Source organism: Macrobrachium rosenbergii, chromosome 56 (assembly GCF_040412425.1).
Source record: "Macrobrachium rosenbergii isolate ZJJX-2024 chromosome 56, ASM4041242v1, whole genome shotgun sequence".
In the NCBI taxonomy this organism is placed as follows: Eukaryota; Metazoa; Arthropoda; class Malacostraca; order Decapoda; family Palaemonidae; genus Macrobrachium; species Macrobrachium rosenbergii.
In genome coordinates this window covers 11,667,394-11,690,702 of record NC_089796.1, presented here as the reverse complement: position 1 = coordinate 11,690,702, position 23,309 = coordinate 11,667,394, and the positions used below count along the sequence as shown (strand labels likewise).

The window sequence follows — 23,309 nt, the reverse complement described above, 5'->3', positions numbered from 1 at the left end:
GTGGTGAATAAAAAATGATGGGGCCATCAAGAACTTGTCCAGTCTTCTGTCTTTTGGAATTGCAGGTCACTGGTCCCTCAGACCATTCACTATAGTATAGGAGTCTGTAGTCTGTACTCTTCTGTAGCTTCTCATTATCAGTCTTCACCAGTGAAGAAGCTGATTTTCATCCAAGCCATTCACTCCTTAGCATTTGAGACAATCACAACTTGGGCAGCTCCCCAGATGTCCATATCCAGAGGCAGTTTCAGATGAGAAGACTTCTTTCTCCCTTCCGTGTAGATTAATGGGGGTACTAATTTTAAAAGTCATTTGCCAGAGGAAGGAGAAGAGGATTTGGACTTTGCGGAACTTCAGTTACCAACTTTCATCAAGGGGGCTCATTTCGCTAGTTATGTGGGGGAAGTATCTCAGTGTGGTCAGTGCAACTATTCTGGTATTGCATAGTTCTTTGTCTTTTTCTGCCTTCATGATTAGTTATTGCACTTCGCAGTCAAAGGTTTTGGGGCTGTTCTCTTGCAGTTTTTGATTATCATGTTCTAGACTTTATTGATGACGGAGGTTAACAGACATTTTTGGAAATTATTTCATCAGTGAGCTCTACATCCCCTTGATTGGGACCTGGTACTAATACTGTGGATCATCTTAAAACAAGTATAGACTTCTACAGGAAGCACCTGTTTTAGATGTAACTATGAAAATGTGTTTCATTTGGCTTTAATTTCTCTAAGATGGTGTCAGCGAGATCCACACCTTGTCAAGAATGCTGCACATACAAAGAAGTGGTTGTCAAAACTTGGTTCCTTGGTGGCTCAGATAGTTGCCCCATTGGCCGACCCAGTTCTATGTGTATTCACTTCCAGCAAGGAGGACCTCTTCCATTTGATGGTGAGAGCTGTTAAACTGTTTATGAAGGACTTGGGACATCAGAACTGAATCTAGATTTGCTGAATACAGGTCATAGAAAAAAGTAGATTTTAAAGAAAATCTTTCCTTTTTTGTGGATTAGATAGTTGATTTTGATGGCATACTTAAAAGTTTTACACATAGAGGCAGGCAGAGTCAAGTGCTGGAACTTGAGGACAATACTTCCAATGTCTTCTTCCTTAGCCTGTGAACATGGCATTGTTAGCTATCTTGTGAGTGGATACTGTATTCCATTATACCTTGACTGAACTTTACCTAAAGGATATTATGCATAAAACTGGAACATGTCTTGACTTTGTCCAGTTGTTGCAGCATGTTATGTCATATCACTGGGGAGGGATAGCAAGTCTTCACCACCATTCACCTTATCCTAATTCACCATGTTAATGTTGAGTGCTCTACAACTGATGGAAGATTTTTGGATCTAGATTGAGCTTCTCATGGTCTTGGACCAAGCAGCAGATGAAATACTGTGGTATGATGAGTGACAAACAGTGAGGTAATCACATGTACTCATGCATGAGTCATTAAGCTAAGGGAGGTAACACTGCAGTTTTGGTCTCATCAGAAATCACTGGCTCAGCTTTAGCAGGTCACTTTTGGTGGCTATTTTCTTTTGGGAAGATTGTACCATGTGAGATTATACCTTCTCCCTGAGGCAGCAGCCAGCCCAATGTTAGTCAAGTATTTTGATTTGGTGGTCTGATTAAACTACCTAATACAGTACTGTATTAATAAAACATAAGGAGTGAGTCCAATTTAAAAGATGAGTTTTTCTTGTTGGAATCAACAGTAATGGTTTAAATTAAAATGTATATTTCCTAGACATAAGATCCTGAAGTCTCTTATCATAGTTTACCTCTAACCATTACCACATTTGTTCCTGTAATCAAAGGTAAAAGTAAGGGTATAAAGACAAGTGAATGGGTAGGTACTCTCCTAACTCGCCCACCTTTTTGATAAGCTTTAGTGGATGAACCAGATTGCACCAAGAATACTTAATGTTTCATTCATTCCATGTTTTATCCATTATGGACCACCCTTCTGTTCACTCTGCCAATGTTCCATAAGGGTATCTGAATCATATCTTAGCCAGCTTGCCAGGTCCCAAGTCAGAGCTGCCAAACTAGTTAGCTGGTTTGTCAGATTCCAAGTCAGAACTGCCAAACTAGTTTTGTTTAGTTGTAAGGCTGATTCTCTAGTGGGTTCACATGACAATATTTGATGTTGACTTTATCCAAAACAGAACCCTGCTCTTTGGTTAAGCAACCTTCCACTCGGGTAGATAGAGTACAGGCAGTCCCCGGTTTACGACGGGTCCAGCTTACGATGTTCCGAGGTTACGACACTTTTCAAATATATTCATCAGAAATTATTTCCCGGTTTACGACGCGTGTTCCAGGGTTACGACGCGTTGCATGCCAATCGGACAGAAGAAATATGGCTCCAAAATGGCAGAATAATAAAAATTTGGAGGTTTTTTTTATGAAAAACTCAATAAAAATGCAGTTTACATCGTTTTCTATACACCCAAAGCATTAAAAGTAAGATTTTCTTATAATTTTTGACGATTTTCAGTTTACAACACGGCGTAAAAATGGAACCCCCGTCGTAAAGCAGCAGTTGTCTACATAAGATGAAAGTGTCAAAAAAAAGCGCAAACTTCACTCATCACTGGTTACATGCAAGTATGTTTTGTAGACTCTCTCTCAAGAGGGATCTGTTACTAGGTTTTTTATTTTTCTTTCTTACTGATTATACACTTCTCCCACTGCAGAACAAAGCATGAAGAATCAGTTTGAATGCATAAAACAAATATTTTTCCGAAATTATTTTTCAAGTCCTCGTTAGTATATTTATCTTTGTTGAATAATTGCTCTTTCTATAAGCTCCATTTATAAGGGTAGTGTTGGTACTGAAAAATGTAGTGTTAATGGTAAGAATCAAGCTATTTCTTATTTTTTGTTTTCACTTTGTAGTTATAAAGTATTTAGATATTTTTGTATTTTCTACCTTGCCATGTACTGTGCTTACATGGGATGCCTTTATATTTAGTGTAGTGTGTATAATGTTAGTCTGAAGTAAGGGTCGACCCATTTTATTTTTATACAGTATACTGTTGTATGGTATCTTAAAATCTTATACTGTACAGGTATGAACAGGCATTTTGAAAACTGATAAACAAGGACTCCATTTTGTGGAGAGCTTTAGATGCTTTGAAAGTTTAAAGTACTATAATTCAAGAACTTAGTACTCTTGTAAAAATTTTGCATCACCACTTCAGAGGGTTAGTTTCCATTTTCTTTGTTTTAAATGTTAGCCACTGTACTGATACAGGCACAATAACTGCAGTAAATCCCAAAAATAACTACAGTATTCATACAGTTTTTTTTTATATGTTATGAATTTGCTTTCTCATAATATTGAAAGGTAATGTAAATCACAAACTTGGAGGAATGAAAATTTATTCAAATTCTATTTTTGTACAGCGAAGTAACATCAAATATGTAAATTAATTGATTTCCATATAAAATTGCAGCATAATCAATAGCAAGTTGGAATGACCTGTATGTAATAAATTAGACTAGAGATCTATCACATATTGGACGGAATACATTACAGTATTCAAGTTACAATTGTAAAACAGTATTATACTTTTCATATAATTTTATAAAGAAGGCAAGGTGATCTAACCTGTTTTAATGAGTGTTTAATAAAAATTTATTTAAAATTTGCCTTATTTAGCAGAAATTCCGTTACAACATTTTGTAACTTAATGAAAGTGAAACTACTGTATGAAAGTGAAACTACTGTACCGGACTATTTTACTTTATGTATTATTTCTTACAATACTGGAAGCATGTAGCCACTGAAAGCATATTAAACAAAAAATGCAAAAGTAACAAAAACATTGGAATTTCTTTTTCATGAAACTATTACATGCAGTAATTTTACATTTAAAACTGTGCTTGAACATTAGTGAATACATTAATTTGGTTTACTACAATTCATTAACATTCTACTAATACTGTTTATTTGAAAGAAAAGATCTTAATTGTTTTTAAACAAGCTAATGCACAATGCTCTTTTTTAGCCAGCAGTTAAGCATCTTAGGAAGAGGTCTCTTACTAAATGGAAAACCAGTGTTGTCACAGTTTATTTCATTGAAGCATGTTGGTAAAGCAGTAGTAAAGAACAAGGAATGGATTCGTAATTTAAAATTATACTTGATGGAGCATTGAGAGTAAATAAATCATGCATATCTTACAAACCTAGTAATATACAGTACCATGGTTAAATAAATGGCTGTAGGCAAAATATAACAACTTCCAAATGTTGTGCTAAATGATTTGAGGCAAAATAATACTACTACACTAGGGTAGATATCATTGTCCAGACAAATATAATCTGGATTGTTCCTCTTACTACGGTAGTTGATCATACATAAGCCTTATTCAGGTAGTGAAAAAAAAGGCATACTAACCACAATTAATTAATAGCTAAAAGGCTCTATTTGTTAGCTAAATAATAGCTCAAATTACCAATAAGCATTGCTTATTGGTACTGCTGAGCTTGCACCATGTTGGGTAAGCCATTTAACACCAATGTTAGTCAAGTCTAGTCTGAATACCTTACTTCATAATACATGAACGTATGATGCTACACCTGGGTAAGCCATTTAACACCAATGTTAGTCAAGTCTAGTCTGAATACCTTACTTCATAATACATGAACGTATGATGCTACACCTGGGTTTTGGGTTTTTAACTTTCACTTTTCCATCTTACATCAGTGTCTGAAGGAATTTCTGTATGGTTGTTGTGAATTAAGAGTAAAATTTTTCTCTAATTATTCTCTATTGCAATTTAGTCTCACTATCTATGGCCTACCTTCTGCAATGTATACTGTACTCTACATGAGTCCGTTCATAATATTTCATTCATTTTTTCAGAATTCTGAATGTTGTATGTAATGTATATAATAAACTTTCTTAGTTATGTAGTACACTAATGGCCATTGTTATTACTGTACTGTACGTTCTTCCTTTGTTTTTAACTCATAGTCTTGTGTTTCATTTTGCAATTTTACTCCAGTCTTTTTCTTGTTTAAGCATATTTAATGTTGCAGTTTTATTTCATAATCTTGTCATTATTTAAGCACATTTAATTTTGCAAAAGTTTTACCTTTGTAAGGGTGTATCATTCAAATATTGTACTCAAGACATTTCACTGAATCTTGCATCAAAGGACTGGCCATTCAAGAATACTTTGGTAAGAAATACCATACATCACTAGAAATATGGGTACTGACAAGTCACATGCTCCAAAATGTATTTTAGGATTTATCGAAAGGGGATTTCACTTGATGTAGCACCGTGGTAGATGATGGCAACAGCTTTTGGGGGGTGCAAACTACTTGGAGAGGTAGAGGAAAAAACAGATGCAAGTAACACGGAAAGGATCAAGTGTAAACTTCTCCTTGGACAGACTTGCAGAAGTGGTGATAACCTTAGCATATGGCACAGGAAGACCCCAAATTATTGAGCAGTGATAGAGAATAAGTACAGTACAGACCACATGGATATGCATCTGAAACTTGGAAAGAAACCGCTTCGTAATAGATTTATAGGGTAAAGGATTGTTGTTAATTGAAGTTCTGTTTCTTATAAATTGATATGTTAACCAAATGGCTTTGCCTATAAAAATGTGCAGTCACTATCAGGTAGGTCTAATAATCATTGGTGCAACTGTAAACTGTTTTAATACTGTACTATGAAAGTGTTCCAGGGAATTTGTACTCTTTATGTTTGTTATTCCCTAATATTTCAGAACTCTTTGTACTAATTCATTCTTGCTTGAGCTATTTATATTCAACCATTTACACTTCCAGAATCTTACATTACCTAACTATTTCTTGCTTGAGCTATTTATATTCAACCATTTACACCTCCAGAATCTTACATTACCTAACTATAACTGTCCCATCATAAAATGCAAGAGGCTTTTGGATTGAAAATCTAGACATTTTATGTTTTGGATATTTTTTTTCATATTTGTTACAGTGCTTAGCAAAGAAGCATGTCCTTTTGATATATGGAGTGTAACTTTTGAAACTGAAAATCCTCCATGAATTATTTGAAGCAATTTTATTATATCTTCTTGGGAGTTACCTAGTTATGATATTTTTAGACAAAAGAATTTGTAATATAAAAACAAATGGCGTGCATCAATTTCTGCATCTGTTGTATTGTTTGTGTATTCTTTACATGTGGTTTTGTCTCAGAAATATATATAGTCACTGAAGCTACCAGGTAAAAATTTGTAAATTTTAGTCAGAATAAGAAGTTGAAAATTAAAATTTAACACTGATCATTGAGTTAGTGTAGCTTGCACATTTCTTGTACAAAAATAGTTCCTTATCATTTATTGAGCTACAGTTCAACATTATAAATTAGGTGTTGCAAACAGAACATGGTGTTGTGCTTTTTTGTGGTTAAACGATCCACAGTTATATGTGCATATGTATATTTGTAACTAACAACAGGAGCTTTTGCATGTTTTTTTCAGCATGGCTTCGCTTGAAGAGGCACATTGAGAAAATTGTGAAAACTTTAATCATTAGTGTTAGAAGTGTACACATCCACATCACATACAACTGTGGATCTCATAACCATTATAAATACTGTTGTATAAAGAGAAATGCAAGAGTTGGACACACAAAATCCCAACATGACAGTAAACAATTTCATAAACTACCAAAAGAAAAAGGGATAAAATAATACTTATTAAAGTCAGCTCTTTCTTAATTTTGCATGGCCTGATTTGACACTTCAAACAGAAACAATAAGGAATAGATAGGCAAGTGTAGTTTATATTCAAGATGAAGTGAGCTAAACCTAGCGACACTGAAGTTCATCAATATGCCTCTGAAGTCTAGTGACAGTGAGTTTTGCTTGCCTAAGTTCATGGATTAAATGAGCAGCAGGTGTATCCTCTGATACACTTTCTAACAGAGTAACTCTCTTAAAGAGTGACTCTTTATCTCTTAATAATGATTCTTCTCTGGCAGCAGCCTCTCGAACTACTTGTTTGACGTGTGCAAGCAATCGAGATTTCTGCCTGACTTCTTCTTCTAAAGAAAGGATTCGAGATTCATATTCCAAAATGACAGCTGCACCGCTCCTTCGTTTTGATGCCATGCTTTGATATTCACTTATTCTTCTTTCTTCTTCTTCCTCTTTTTGTTGCAAGTTTTTCCTAAGAGCAGCTACTTCTTCCACTGCACCTTTGAGTTTGGTTTCAAGTCTTTGTTTATCTTCCAGAGATTTTTTAAGCTGTCCTCTCAATTTCATTTCGGCATCATCATCTTCATTTGCAATTCTTTTAGCCATGACAGGGCTGGTAGCCCTCGACATGGTTTCCCTTCTTGCTCTAGGTCTGTCGGGGGAGGGGCTACTATACATTTGCCTGAAAGTTTTTCCATGGGATCTACTTGTGTGGGCTGGGGATGACTCTTCCTGGACAAGAGAACTATTTCCCAACTCTAATGGATTTAGAGTTTTCAGGCATACTCCACACATCTTATCTGTAGATACTTTGTTAATGTTATTAAGTTTGAACTGTAGTGATAATTTTTCTTTTTCAATTCTGCTCAACAGTTCTTGACTAGTTTCTAATTTTTTCTTATTTACTTCTAATGACTCTTCAAGTTCTTTTACTCTTGCTTTCAGTTTGTCTATTACACCCTTTGATTTCTTCCTTTCCTCCCATCTCACTATTTGTTCTTGACTTCTGGCTCTGCGGTTCTCGCTGTCTTCTATTTCTTGAGTTGCATCCATTTTCTCAAGCTTTTCTTTCAAGCTTTGTATGGTTCTGACTATAGCTGCAGGAGACTTTCCTTCTAAATCTTCAAGTTTCTGCTTCATGCTATTATTGCTTCTTTTTAGTTGAAGCATTTGTTTCTCAATCTTTAAATTCTGACTTTTAAGACCCTTGAGCTCTTGTTTCAGATCCTCTATTTCTTGAATACTCTGTTCATTTTTTATGGTAAAGGAGTTAGACTGTTCATTCAACTTGTATTCCAAATCTGCTTTTGCTTTGGAGACTGCTTCAAGTTCTGTTTTAAGAGATTCCACAACTCTACTCATTGACTCGGCCACATCCTTCTCAACTTCTGAATCCTCCTGAATTTCATCTTTGGCAGTACTATTTGACACTCTCTCTTTCATTTCTTGCACAGCAAAGCTCAGTTTTGCTACTTGTTTTTCTTTCTCAATTAGTTGATCACGTAACTTTTCTACCAGTGTGCGAAGAATTGCAGAAGGTGTACGGTTTGCAGACTCTTTCAGAAGAGTAATCTCTTTGCGGAGATCATCCCTCTCATTTCGAATGTTATTGATTTCTCCTGACAGTCTATCTATCTCTCGCTGGTGTTGCTGAGCACGTACTTGACTTGATACTTCCATGTGTTCTTTCTCTTCTGAATATTCTCGTCGAGTGACAGTTAATTCACGTTCAAGTTGGGCAACTTTACCTTCAGCAACTAATTTTCCATTTCTTGTTTCTTCAAGCTGGACATCTAGCATTTTAACTGTGTCCTCTAAGTTATGAATCTGAGTAATTTGAGCTTCACTTAAAGCAGACATTCCAGGGTCACGAGTGGGGATGTTATTCAATTGTGACTGCAGCTCACGAACTTTTGTCATTGCTTCTTCTCTTTCCTTAGTTATACGTAAAATCTCATCTTTGTTTTTAGAAATTATACTTTGATTTTCTGTATGAGACTTAGAAAGAAGATCTTGGTAATGGCTGACAGCCTCTTGACTTAATGCAAGTCTCTCTTTCAAACCATTAATAATGATTGCAATACCTTCATCTTCAGGCAATGCAACTTCAGATGAACTACCATTTTTAGCCTCATCAGTAAACTGGGCTAGACTTTTAAGGTTACTTCCTTTGATCCTTAATTCGTTGATTACCTGGTCTCTTGCAATAACAGCAATATCCTTTTCCCTGAGTTCTTTCCTCATATCGTGGGCTTCATTTTTTAATAATTCAATTTCCTTTTCAAATTTCTCTAAAAGGACACTTTTATTCCTTAATGCATCTAAAGCTTTCTCCAGTTGCTTGGCTAAGGGTTGAGACTGATCTGGCAGGTCTTGTTGTTCCAGTGTTTTTAGTTCCAATACTGCTTTCTGGTGTCTATATTCATGTTCTTCAAGAGCCCTACTCATTTCTGCTTCACGTTCATCCCACACCAGCTGTTCATCCATCCAAGTCTTCTCCATACTGGACAACTGTGCTTGTAGCTCTACTAAACGTTTATCTTTCCCCTCAATCCGGGCTAGATACAGAGATTTTTCTTCTTCAAGACTCTGAAGCTTTTCATCCAATTCAACACTCCGTAGTTTTACTTCTTCAAGTTTACTGCACCAGCTTGAAACTTGCTTTGTTACATTTTTTGATGTAAGAGCACTCTTTAACTCATCAAGAGCTTCCTGTTTGACCTTCAACTGTCGCAAAGCAACTTTTGCTTCCATCTTATCGTGTTGAGCACTTTGAAGGGCATTCAAAATTTTATTTCTTTCTAGTTTCAGTGTTTCTAGAAGGTCTACCAGACGCTCCTGCTGTGAGAGAGGAACAGCACCTGCATACTGTTGCCTGTTAACAAAGAAGATACCATATATATATATATAAATATTAGTGTTACTTAGTGCATCAAATAATCAATTTTAATAGAAATGATTTATTTAAAGCCTTTTACAAGCAATTCTTATGGTACTAACATTGTAAAGCAGCTCCTTTTCTGTGAAGTACCGTAAACATTTACATTTACATATAAAATACTGAAAGAGATATTTAAATTAACAATTGTAATTGGTTAAAAGTAACGAACCTAAATCCCTGACTATGGCATAAAGCCTTATGGCACGACTCCTGCTTGAATCAGTTGCTGTCTCAAGGAGTCTTTCACGATCCCGTAATTGATGGCTTAACCGTATAATCTTCATGCCTTGTTTTTCATTTATAGCTTTAGTTTCCTCCAATTCTGATAATAACTCCAAATTTTTCACTTTCAGCAGAACAATATCTTGATGCAACTCTCCTGTGAAGGATATGTATAGCATTAGCAATTATTATTATTTTTTTTTTTTTTTTTCAAAATAATTCATTTATCTGATAAATAATTTTGGCCACTTGTAAAACATCAAGCTTTTATATTGGAACATTTTTCCACACAAAGCAATTAATCATATAGAGCCCTAATTAATAGACTGTTAATGTTCTAGACACCTATTCATGTCTTTAGACAAAAAAATGGCAGAAGAGCTAAGAGTGATTTCATCCATCAGGAGGTTTGGATGAAAAATAATTTAAAAACTTTATTTCATTACAGACTTATTAATTTTTTGCAGCCTCGATCACAGTTAAGGCAGAGACCAAGAAGTTAGGATTTCCAGACTTTTGTGAGGGACTGATGGATACCATGGAACACCTGGGCTGCATAATTGAAGAACCAAGGCTCAGAAGGCATTCTTGTGAGGGTACCGTAAATAGTGGACACCATGAAAGTAAAGTAAGATGTTCGTATCTGGTGAAATGTTAAAAGGCAGCAAAAATCAACTAACCGTTCTGGAGAGGCTTAGACATTCATTCTTACAGAACTGTGTCAATTGTGGATGGATGAAGTACAAACAAGGGAGATGGCTAAAAGCAGAAGGAAGAGGAAGACTGCCGCACTTTTTGCTGCTGGTAAAACTTGTCCCACTAAGAATAACAGTCCCAAGAAGTACAACCCCATCTTTTTGTGAATAGAATCTCAAAGGAAAAATCTAACTGAAAAGTAGGTATGCTGTTTTCTCATGTACCTTGAAGATATGTAGGCTTGCAGTAGGGCAGTTTTCATGGTCAAGTGCTGATAGGACAACTCTCTAGTAAAACTTCAGAGAACTAAATAGAGATCCCACTTAGGTGGCAGGAAGCTGTCACTTAAGTATCTCAGAGTTCCTACACTTAAGAGAGGGCTGCTAATAACACTTTATTGCAGAAATATATCTTATTCTGGAGATGTAGATGAAAAGGAAGTTTGCAATCACAGGAGCAGGTGCATTAAGTGACCTAATGGTTAAGGATTGGCAGAAATGGGGGATGGCTACAGAAGCAACCTCTGAAAGCCCTATAAACCCAGAGGCTACCTGAGCCATCATGGAATTTGCAGTATGGTTGCTTCAAGAATCTCCAACAGGGCGGTAGGTTCCTGGGGTGGTCCACAAAAAGCAGAAAAATGTTTACAAATCAGTAATGCTGTAGCCGTTATGGTGCAGTCAGTGTTAACATGGTGTGCTCTGATGCCCTGATCAAGCTGAATAGAGTGAAGGCATAAATGTCTAGGCTGTTCCAGGCATGTAGCATGGTGTTAAGTCTCCAGGCCACTGGGTCAGGCTGACCCAGTGGCCTGGAAACTGGACATAATGCTACATGCTTGGAACAGCCTGGATATTTGCCTTCCCTCTGTTCATTGCATAGTGTAAGTGGTGAAAAACAATGCCAACATGGAAGCTGCAGTAAAGTTTGTGGATAAATTTGCACAATTAGTGGGAACAGCTACTCCCGGAACAAATTGTACAATGCAGACGAAACTGCCCTGTTTTGGCATCGTATGCCATGCAAAACCCTTGCTCAAGATATTGAGGCAGCTCTAGTTGGAGGTAAGGATTCCAAAGATAGGGTAACAGTTCTCACCTGTTGCAATGCTGCAGGAACACACAAAACCAGGTTGATGGTTATTGGTAAAAGTGTTAGTCCAAGGGCCTGTAGAGTGGCCATTAAAGGAGTGAAAACTTTTCCACTTGTTACCATGGAAATGAGAGAGTGGATAACAAACAAAATCTGTCTTGAGTGGTTTGAAAGTCACTTGTGTGCACAAGAAGTTAGAGCGCACTGTAACTCGGTTGGCCTTGATCCAAAGTGTAAAATATTCTTGATCATGGATAATTGTTCGGCACAACCCAAAGCAGAATTTTTTTATTAAAGATGTTTATGCCTTATACCTCCTGCCTAACTGCACCTCTCTGATTCAGCCCTGTGACCAGGGTATATTATGGTAACTGAAATCTAAATACAGATCTGAGTTGATGCACTGTTTCACTGTTGCACTAAATAATGGGAAGCCAAAGGATATGGTTTCATCACTAGCTTCTACCTGGAATAAATTCGAATAAAGTCGAGAAAAGTACACTTCAAGGTGGCTGGCATAACCTATGGCCAAGTTTAATTTTTCAAAAAGACGAAGGTAAAGAAGCTGACTTCTTTGGATTTACTGTTCCGAATGAAAAGGCTTTGGTTGGGGAATTGGTTGAGTACACTAGGAACATGTCAAACCCAAATTCTCTTGAAATAACAAAAGAGATTACAGAAGAAAGCACTGAGGAATGGATGAGTATTGATAATAATGAGCCTGTTGTTTACCAGCCAACTGATCAAGAAATACTGGAGATGGTAAAACAAGGTGAAAAGGAGGAAGTGCACGAATTAAGTAAAGATGACAACAAAGACGTGGAAGAGAGAATTTCTATAGATAAGTGTATCCAGCTGACGAGATTCAATCGAAGAACTTGGGTAAAGGGATTTTATAACTGAACAAGAAATCATGTCTTTTTATTTGATACAAACAAAATCAATTAGGGAGAAGCCAAAGTGCCAAAAGCAAGCTACCCTGCAACAATGGTTGAAGAGGATTGGAACAGTGTAGAAAATCCACTTCCCTGCACCTTGTCTACCCCTAATATTCAAGTAGGCATACCTGCAGACCTTAAGGTTTCTCCCGTCACAAGTCCAGGAGGCTAAACCCCTCAGTTTCTCCCACACCTTAAGCTTTGGATTAAAAAGGTTAGGGTTCCCCTGTATGCAGCACTGGCAGGTGGTTTTGTTACTGAATCACATTTGAGCTTGGGTGAACTTTCAAAGTATATGTCTTATTGTTCATAAATGCACAGTAGCTGGTTTTGTTATAATCAATGGTTTTAATATTATCAAAAACACTTAAATGCAACAATTTTCAAGGATAGCAACATAACTACTCTCAGAATGAATTTACTGTGATTCTGAAACTTACTTAAAACTTGGTTTATGCTCACATTATACTTTGAGATATGCTGTTTTTATATATGTTTGCCCAAGACTCTTACATAATTCTATTTTTGGTTATAATGAAGACTAGCATTACAAATTTTAAAATACTAACCATGTATTCCCTGGATCTACTCCCCTCCAAGCTACCTTAAACCAAGAACCACTCTACAGACATTTTTTCTTTCATACAATCACTGCCCCTCTACTGTTGAGAGACAGAGAGAATCAAGTTCTATAACCATTGAAGAACTGAACTCAAGATGAGGGCATATATCTTTCATAATACAAAAGGACCATATTAACCCTTAAACGCCTACTGGACGTATCATCGCCGACTAAAATTGTCTGTTGGGTGCCAAGTGGAATGTGCCGTGACGTCGACTACAAAAAAATTTCAACCTTCGGTCAACTTGACTAACTGAAGTGGTCAAAACGAATTGTAAGCTAAACTCTCATTCTAATAATATTCAATCATGTACCTTCATTTTGCAAACAAATTGGAAGTCTCTAGCACAATATTTCGATTTATGGTGAATTTTTAAAAAAAACTTTTCCCTTACGCCCCACGCCGTAACTCTGGCTTAAAATTTCAGAAATTTTTACGTCATTTTATCGTAATTTTGCACTGTTTATATTAGCCGTTACATAAAGTTTTATATAAGAAATGTGCAATTTCATGTAAAAATACAAAAAATACAACCATGGTTAGCTGATCGGTTTGGAAATATTTTCACATAAACCACAATAAGCACCAAAATTTCAACCTTGTCAACTTTTGACTCGACCGAAATGGTAAAAACGCAATTGTAAGCTAAACTCTTACATTCTAGTAATATTCAATCATTTAGCTTCATTTTTCAACAAATTGGAAGTCTCTAACACATATTTCGATTTATGGTGAATTTTTGAAAAACCTTTTCCTTACGTCCGTGCCAGAAATTCTTTTCGTCCCGTTATCGTAATGTTTGCACTGTTTATATTAGATCGTTACATAAAGTTTTATATATGGAAATGTGCGCAATTTCATGTAGAATACAATAGAAAATAACTCATGGTTGTAGCTTTTATCAGTTTGAAATATTTACATATAAATCACGATAACTGCCAAAATTCAACCTTCAGTCAACTAGACGAAATGATCAAAAAACGCAATTATAGCTAAAACTCTTACATTATAGTAATATTCAATCATGTACCTTCATTTTTGCAACAAACTGGAAGTCTCATACAATATTTCGATTTATGGTGAATTTCTGAAAAAAAACTTTCGCACGTCTGCGTAGGTAACTTCGGCGAACATCTCAAATTCTTTCCTCATGTTATTAAGTAATGTTTTCATCGTTTACATTAGTCAATACATAAACTTTTATATATGAAAATATTACTGTTTAATGTAGAAATATAACAGAAAATAGCTCATGGTTGTAGCTTTTATCAGTTATAAAATATATTCACATAAATCACAATAACTGCCAAAATTTCAACCTTCGGTCAACTTTAACTCGACTGAAAATGGTCGAAAAACGCAATTGTAGCTAAAACTCTTACATTCTAGTAATATTCTAGTAATATTCAATCATTTACCTTCATTTTGCAATAAATTGGAAGTCTCTAGCACAATATTTCGATTTATGGTGAATTTTTGAAAAAACATTTTCCTTACGTCCCACGCGTAACTTCGGCCGAACATCTCAGAAATTCTTTCATCACGTTGTCGTAATATTTGCACCGTTTTATATTAGTAGTTATATAAAGTTTTATATATGAAAATGTGCGCAATTTCATGTACAATACAACAAAAAATAGCTCATGGTTGTAGCTTTTATCAGTTTTGAAATATTTTTATATAAATCACGATAAATAGAAAAAATTTGACTTTCGGTCAACTTTAACTCGACCGAAATGGTCGAAGACTGAAATTGTAAGCTAAAACACTTACAGTCTAGTAATATTCAATCAATTAGCTTCATTTTTCAACAAATGGGAAGTCTCTAGCACAATATTTCGATTTATGGTGAATTTTTGAAAAAAACATTTTTTTACATCCTCGCATTACGAATTCATGCATCATTTTGTGATATTTTCATTGTGTTGCTTTGATCGTTTTACAATTTGTTATATACCAAAATCATCGCAATTTAGTGTACAATACAAAGAAAAACCAAATAACCCGTTAGCTTTAACCGTTTTGCTCACAGCACGATTTGTATAAAATTATATATGAAAAATTTTTTGCGCTGTCATATATTTCCAATATTTATATATGATAATGATATTTTTTCATTTCTGATGGTTGCATACTAAACTTCAGGCAATGACAAAAATATTGAGCCAAAAATGAACTCTTAATCGTAAAAACTAAGCATGCTGTGATTTTTTGAAAAAACTTTTTTTCCGCTTCGTCGCTAACTCCCGAACACTGCCGGCATACGGGAGACGTTTTTGTAAATAGAGGCTCTGCGTTTAAGGGTTAAATACAATTTAACAAATATGCAAACCAGTCGCCAGCCCAGAGGGTAAAAAACCATATATTTTCACCTACAGAGCATTACACCATAATAATTAAATGCTCAGATGGCTGATGAACCAGCGTCACTTATTAATTACTTAAAAGGAGTTGGAAATTTCTAACTTGGAGTAACAATCTATCATTAACAAGAAGCAGCAGTTCTGCCAGTGGTAATAATTTTTTTTTTTTTTTAAGAAAAGGAATGCAGTTAATTTAGTACCAGTAGTTCAGTTATATTAAGTAATACATATAATGATAAACTTCTTGCCCTTCATTTTGTCATTTGTCACCAACTTCGATGACTGACCAAAGTCAATTGTCCAAGAATGAGGGAAAATGCGAAAATTTTATACTATGTGTCATTAATTTAGTAAAAATGTTTGAATATTATTACAGAATTAGGTTTCAGTGTGTCTTTATATATTAATTAAACTGTCTAACTGTGAAAATGGAAACCCTGTGTAATACTGTACACAATGCAATATCTTACCGATCTTAGCCCGTTCATTACTTATTGCAGCTAAATCATGTGCCTTTTGCCTTAGTTGTTCCATCTCTAAATTTTCTTTTGTTTCCATGAACTGCTTCTGCTTCATTTGCAAATCTGAGACTTCAGTCAAGTTCTGTAGTCTCTGAATATCAGAAGACAGTTGGGCCTGTGAAAATTGAAGATTTTATTGAATATTACTGCTTAACAACCACATTTATTTAATAAAAAAAAAGTACATAGTAAGACCTCTCAAACAAAAGTTTGTAACCCCACAGTCTGTATAAGCAGTTATAATCATTAATCTGAAATTACCCCATTATACTCTACCTATGAAGTAAGGGTAAATAACTCCTTTTCAGGCAATCTCATTTGTTAAGTTACTGTACATAACTAGACTGGCAGTAGAAAATTTAAAATTTATTGAGGCTGAATTACCAGGACATTCAACAGAAGCAATCTGTAAAACATTGGTTTGTATTTTTTTATAACCACAATATAACTGATGAAAAACTCAAACGAGAAGTAAAGCCATGCAATCTATGGTTGAGGGGCAATTTTCCCATTTCCATTACAGTACTGTACAGTAACTTTTATAAAAACTCTTGAGTGTAAGTTGGCAATATGTGTACTATATGTTTATTGAAACTGTCAAAGCACCTTACTTTTTCATCTTTCAACTGCTGAAGCTCTTTCAAGACATGTTGATGCTCCTCTTCATTTATGGTACCTTGCAATTTCTGTCTTAAATCCATCTCAGTTGTTTGTAGGGCAAGGTTCATTTTAGCAATACTGTCTACTGTGTTTTGTAGCTGTGTGGCATGTTGCTGCAGTTCTTCACATTCCCCTTAAAGATAAGATCAAATGTAAAACCTTGCTTTGCATCATGTAAAAGATATCTATGCAAGTAGAGACACTACTCGTAAAAATGAATGTGAATACAAATTTGATTACCAAGGTTTATTTCCATGTTTAGGAAAAACTGAAGTTTATACAGGACGTACTGTAACAGGTGTTTAGGGAAACTTGTAAAATGATGACTAATTCAACAATGGTAGTCTATGCACAATAGTATTTTCAGTTGTCTTTTTACCATTTAATATTAGGATCCATAGATAATGGCAGACAAAAATTTCTTTATACATTACTTATATTTCTACCAGATGTTTAACAAAACTAACTTTAAAACAAAAGAGGTACAGCACTTACTTTTAATATTCTGGTACATAACAGTTGAATGTTCTGCCTTTTGTTTTTCCCTCAATTCACGCAGCTCAACAGCAGCTAGTTGTTTGGAAAGAACCTCAACCTGAATACAATGATCAATGAAAATTCTCTTCAATTAGTAATTTTAGCATAAAATTACTCTGGATTATATAACTGCCATTTTAATGCTACTTTCAGTAATACACATCTTCATTGCTGACAAATTAAATGTAAATTTTCATCACAAAATAAACCTGATCAACGAACAACAATGCTGAATTGATTAACCTGGATATGAGAATTAGTAGACCCAACAAGATTCAAGGATGCTTGAAGTGAATGTACTTTTTCTCTAGCACTTTCCAATAATTGGCCGAGTTGTTCACGTTCCTCGGTCAACTGCTTTATCTGCAAATCTTTTGCATGCTCACCTTCTTTCTTTTGTGCCTACAATTGAATAAAAGATAATTAATGTTTCTTAACTATGCTTACAACATCTGTTTCCAAAAATAATATCACAAATATCCTTTTAATACTTTTATCAGTCGCTTTTCTTCTTGTCTGTAATTATTAGCAAAATAATTTAAATTACACTAAGCTCAACTGCCAACAAAAATATATTTATTTACATTCAAGAAAAACTTGGGATTATAAAAAAATAACTAGTTCTCTCAACATCATCATAAATGTTTTCATGTCAGATTTTTTCCATTGACAGTTAGATGTGAAAGGAATTCTCTCTAATCTCTGTCTTCTGCACTTTGTCTAAATTCCCTTCTGGTCTAGGGCTAAACCCTTTTCCACAATTTTTGGACCATCACTCTGATACTTCTATATTTGTTAATTCTCTTACTAATTGGTAAAATTCCAGATTTTCTTGCCTGTGGCCACCAGTCTGAACAATATGATAGCCCTACTCTACTCTAACCACAAATCTTGGCATTTTATGGTCACACCTCTCCAAATCAAATTTTGCCCTTTTTCCTAAGTGCTGATGTTTCTGCTGCGTACACTAATGTAGGCCCCATAACTGCATCATGAGTTTATTTCTCTTTTCACTAATTGGATAATCTTATTTATCAAAACTCCCTTCACTAATTGGATAATCTTATTTATCAGTCTTGCAATCCTTCACCTCATCCATGCTGTTGTTACACTTTACCTCATACTTTATTCTGTACTTCAAAGAGATATTTTCTCACTTTTCTAAGGCCTTCCCTTCTACCACATGGTTCTCTTCATCCCTCATTCTCTATTTGCACTTTTTACACTCGTAATGTTCACAATATGTTCTGTAAAACCAGATGTTAGCTGGATTGGATATTTTCAAGACATTACCATAGTCAATATAGGGTACTCTGCTGTAAAGTAACCCATACCTTTAAGCAGTTTTAAAGATTACGAATACTGTTTTATTTTAAATAATAATATGGATTAAAAAAATGAAAACATTTAGTACAGTACTGAAAGAGAGAGAGAGAAAGATGTACATAATTTGAGTACAACATATATTCATCATGAATGAATATGTTTGTTAATTTGTAATGACTGAACATATAAACTTGTTCCTCAGAATGAAGCCAAACTGATCACTTAATTTTAACAGCTCTTCTAAGGTTTCCTTCAACACTTTTTCCAATACTTTTGAAGCATGCTCAAGGAATCTTATTTCTCCAGTTTTCATTTTCAATTTTCCCTAGCACTTTCCCAATTTACAGTTTCACATTTGCTTTTGGTCCTGTCAACTACTGGTCTCAATTCCCTTTAGTAGATTTTCAAAATGCTGCTCCATTGTTTCATTCCTGTCATCTCTGATTTTTCCATTTTCACTGTTTATATGTTTTGCTGATTTTCCATCTTTCCTTGTGCTTTTGTGTCAAGAATCTGATTCTATTCCTCCCAATTCATCTTTGCCTTTGCCACCTGCCATTCAGTCTCCCAACATTTCAACTTTTACATCACTCCATCCTCTTCTCTGCCTGATATCAAGCTCCCACTTTAAAATACCACTTCCTTAAGATAAAAATTTACCTTTTAATAATCCTTAAATCCTTTACCAGCCTCAAAGTGTTTTACATTACACACTATGTATTCAAAAGAAAAAAATTAAAGTACCATGAGTGCCTGGTCTTGTAACAGGGAACGATATTTTGCAGTGATGTTAGCCATTTGTGCTGCAGTTTGATCAGCCATAGTTCTTGGCACGCTCTGATTCAGTTCTTCTTCAAGCCTGCTGATGCGGTGCTTTAGGAGCTCTACTTCTTGTTCATATTCATTCCTTATCTGAAAAATGATAAACATGGCATATTGTGATACATCACTTCTCTTATGGTCAATGTGTGAGTGTAACTAGTTATGCTTTTATCAATATATTTTTATTTTATTTTCAGGCCGAGGTCAAGAACTTCGATACTTAATGGATGTTACTAAGAGGAATAAATAGGCATTCTTCAGTGGGAATACAGTAAAAGCATTACCAAAATTAATATATGAATAACAGCATGACAAGATTTTAAATGATCTTGGAACCATGCAAACCTCTAGGGCCATGCAAATTAAGCCACTCAGTTTTATACAAGATGGTTAAGCAATTGGTAAATCTTACAGTACTATGAATAAAATTTTTAAGTTGCACATGTAATGTGAAATGAATGTCATGAAATATCTAACATATTTAACGTAACATTTTGCAGTGATAAAACCTTGTTTTCTGGCATAATGACTTTTATTTAAAGAAACTGAACCTTGTCAGTAATGCCATATGACTTTTACCTTTAAAAGTCAAAACATGCTAATAAAGCCATGTGATAAAAATCTTTACTTCAGTCTTCCTTTTTATAAGTGCAGTAATGTATCCATGATGTATTTTTCTAATATACTAGTGTGATTTTACTAGCAGTTGTGAAGAAATAATGATTCAGTATAGTGAAGAGTGAATTAGATAAAGATTAATATATTAAAATGCAATCAAAACTCCGGAATACTTTGTATTCTTGTTTTTATACATGGAAGGACTTGGTCTTGGCTGTACAAGTTACATATAATAAAATCTATTAATGAAATCTCTCATGATACCAGAACTACCTCATAAGAAAACATAGATTAAATGAAATATGGAACACAGATGACAGATTTCCTAATCCAGGGGTTAGTGGTATGGACAGACCTACCATACTGTACATGGTTAAATCTCAAATTTGCAACTTCCTACAAGCAAGTAGTGACTGGAAAACCTGATATTTGAAATGGACTAATAAAAAGCACTAGACCTAACGTTATATGTTAAGGAGATACGATCACTAACAGAAGTGCACATGCAAAACATTTTACTTCCATGCAGTATGAGGTTAAGTATACCTTAGTTTTACCAGACCACTGAGCTGATTATCAGCTCACCTAGGGCTGGCCCGAAGGATTAAACTTATTTTACGTGGCTAAGAACCAACTGGTTACTTTAGCAACAGGACCTACAGCTTATTGTGAAATCCAAACCACATTATAGCGAGAAATGAATTTCTATCACTAGAAATAAATTCCTCTAACTCTTCATCAGCCAGCCAGAGACTCAAACTCAGGCCTAGCGAGTGCTAGTCCACAGCTCTACCGACCCGCCCAACGAAGCAGTATGAGGTACAGTATTTCAATTCTAATACTTCAATATAACATCATTTCAGAAGTAAACTCAGTCATCAACAATTTTATAATTACAATGTAGAAAGATTTCAATAAATGTAGATATAGAGACCTTAAACAGTTGTCTAAAAGTCCCTGAAATATTCTATGAATTATTGATATACAATAGCCAACTTTTTATTTTAATATACTTCATTATTTTTTTTATTAAAATTTCTTCATTATTAATAAAATCTGTTATCCTGTTTAATACTAATTAGCAAATAAAACAGCTTTAAACATCACTTCAATGAAAAAAATATTATTCAAGGGGCACTCATACAGCATGACTAGTAGCACATGCAGGAAATGACAGGAATTTACTAATGAACACAAAGACCAAAAATACCAAAGGAAAGGATTTGATATGATGGAACCACATACAATACCTTCTTTTCCTGAGTACATTTTGAATGAAGTCCCTGAAGCTTTTCTTTCAAGTTTTGGTTAAGATCTGCGATTTCTCTCCCCTGGCTATTATTTTTACACTTAGAAACTTCAAGATCATACCTAAGTTCTGCTAGCCTATTAGCAATCTGTAAAATAAAGAAAATTTACCATTAAATGCTCATTTAGCAAAATATTCCTGTCAGATTATACCAAGAATTTTAATTTACACTTCATAAAATAGGTTGATTTTCATTCCTGGAAAATTTAATGCTTAAAAGTTACCCTACAAAACATCAACAAGATATACACTAATCACAAAGTATGCTTGTCATTGTCCAGTTTACTACATATTCAGTCAACATACAGAAGGCCTCGATTTTCACTATGCATCATAATTTTCCATTGATAAAACTTTTAATAATCTTCCTAGCATTTCTACACATGCTGGTAACAGTCTTACAGAGCTCATTCCAAAAGAATGACCTTCATTTTAGCGTAGGTTTGAAAACTATAACACATAGAAGTGCTCTTGACAAATCCAGTGTAATGAAATGAATTTTCACTGCATACAAAACCTGTTAAAATGAAATGTCACCTTAAACAAAATTTAGCTGCAGTGTGAAATAAGTATTATGAGAATTCTGATAAAAGTAAAGAGTTTTTTACAATAAAATAATTTATTTTTACAACCTATGTGGGAAAATCCAAGTGTAAGAAGCAAAACACCTCTAAGAGAAAAATCCCAGCACACATGCCCACCAACTCTTGAGTCCTTGGGGGACACTGCAGCTGTTTCTTTTATTTTGTTTCAATTCCATCTGCAAGATAGGGGAAGCAGGGGATGGCACCAGAATTCATGATTAATGGGCTGTATAAAAATGTTTAATTGTGAAACTATAGTTTGTTATCACAAACTCATTAATCATAAAAGAGCCTGAACTGCTTATTTAAGAGTGAGTATTAAGCAGACGAATCCAACAATGGGAATGTAGCTGTAAGTAGTCTAAAACCTGGAAAGTCCATAGGAAGTTGATAGAGGCAAGTTCAAAAGAAGTGCCTTCATCAGTAGTAACTTTGCACTGGAAGAACCTCCAGACATCAGGATTTTTGCAAATAATACGTTTGTAGAAGAAAAACCCAAAAACGGACACCAAACCACTATCCAAACAAAAGGATGGCAACAAGCTCCAGATTGTATCTGAAAGTCAGAGAGGATGAAAGGGCACAGATCTCATGGGCTTCAAAATTGAGGGCAGCAAGATCCACTTTTGAAATCGCAGAATAAGCCCTTGAAATAAAAACCAGTTTTTGGACATAATAATTTTTGTTTAGGCACAGGTGACACAGGGAAGGGTGAAAGGAAATCAGTGTTGGAGGTAGAATGAGAAAGCTCTCACAGGACACAGCAATTTTCCTTCTAAGCTATAAAAAGTAAGGAAGGAATTTCAAAGGGACTAAAGAGGGAAACGTTTCTGAGATCGAGGCAGGAAGGACGTGAATAGTCTAAGTACACATTACTCGATAAACTTTGAACACCCCAGTAAACAAAATGGGAAAAAGTTCTGTTAACAAGCCCAAACTACAGTATATGAAGCACATTCCCAATTACTCAAATAACTAGGCAAAGCCAGTGAATACACAACCAAAACACTGATGACCCTGAGTGAAAAATACTAAAAATAAAAATAAAGGCAGTAGGCTCTTCACAAGAACAAACAACAACAGAAAGTTGCCAGACAAAAGATAAAACACAAAATACTGTTACATTATGTTAAACACTAGATAAAAATGAATGACTTCTGTCAAAGACACTTCACTAAATGCACTGCCATCACTACTGGTCAGGGAAGCACACTTAGATGATGTGCATAGAAGAAAGAGCTTTAAGAACATTATGCAGGGACTTAGAAGTTGGTGGGCACTTGTGTTGTGGCTTTTTGAGACCCTTTGCTTTGTGCACCTAGGTGCATTCTGCAAAGTTTACAGC

General features: G+C 35.0%; 1 protein-coding gene across 1 annotated transcript in view; it reads right to left on the bottom strand.

Moving 5' to 3' along the window:
- Positions 1-3,375: 3,375 nt before the first annotated feature.
- LOC136836648 (centrosomal protein of 290 kDa-like) overlaps positions 3,376-23,309 on the bottom strand; it is a 47,494-nt gene continuing 27,560 nt past the window's right edge. Inside the window, 9 exon segments of the mRNA XM_067101117.1 lie at positions 3,376-4,593; positions 4,677-9,587; positions 9,819-10,032; positions 16,058-16,223; positions 16,720-16,901; positions 17,264-17,363; positions 17,549-17,707; positions 19,376-19,543; positions 21,322-21,468. Of these exon segments, the coding sequence (XP_066957218.1) occupies positions 6,824-9,587; positions 9,819-10,032; positions 16,058-16,223; positions 16,720-16,901; positions 17,264-17,363; positions 17,549-17,707; positions 19,376-19,543; positions 21,322-21,468 (3,900 nt within the window). The 3' untranslated portion in view covers positions 3,376-4,593; positions 4,677-6,823.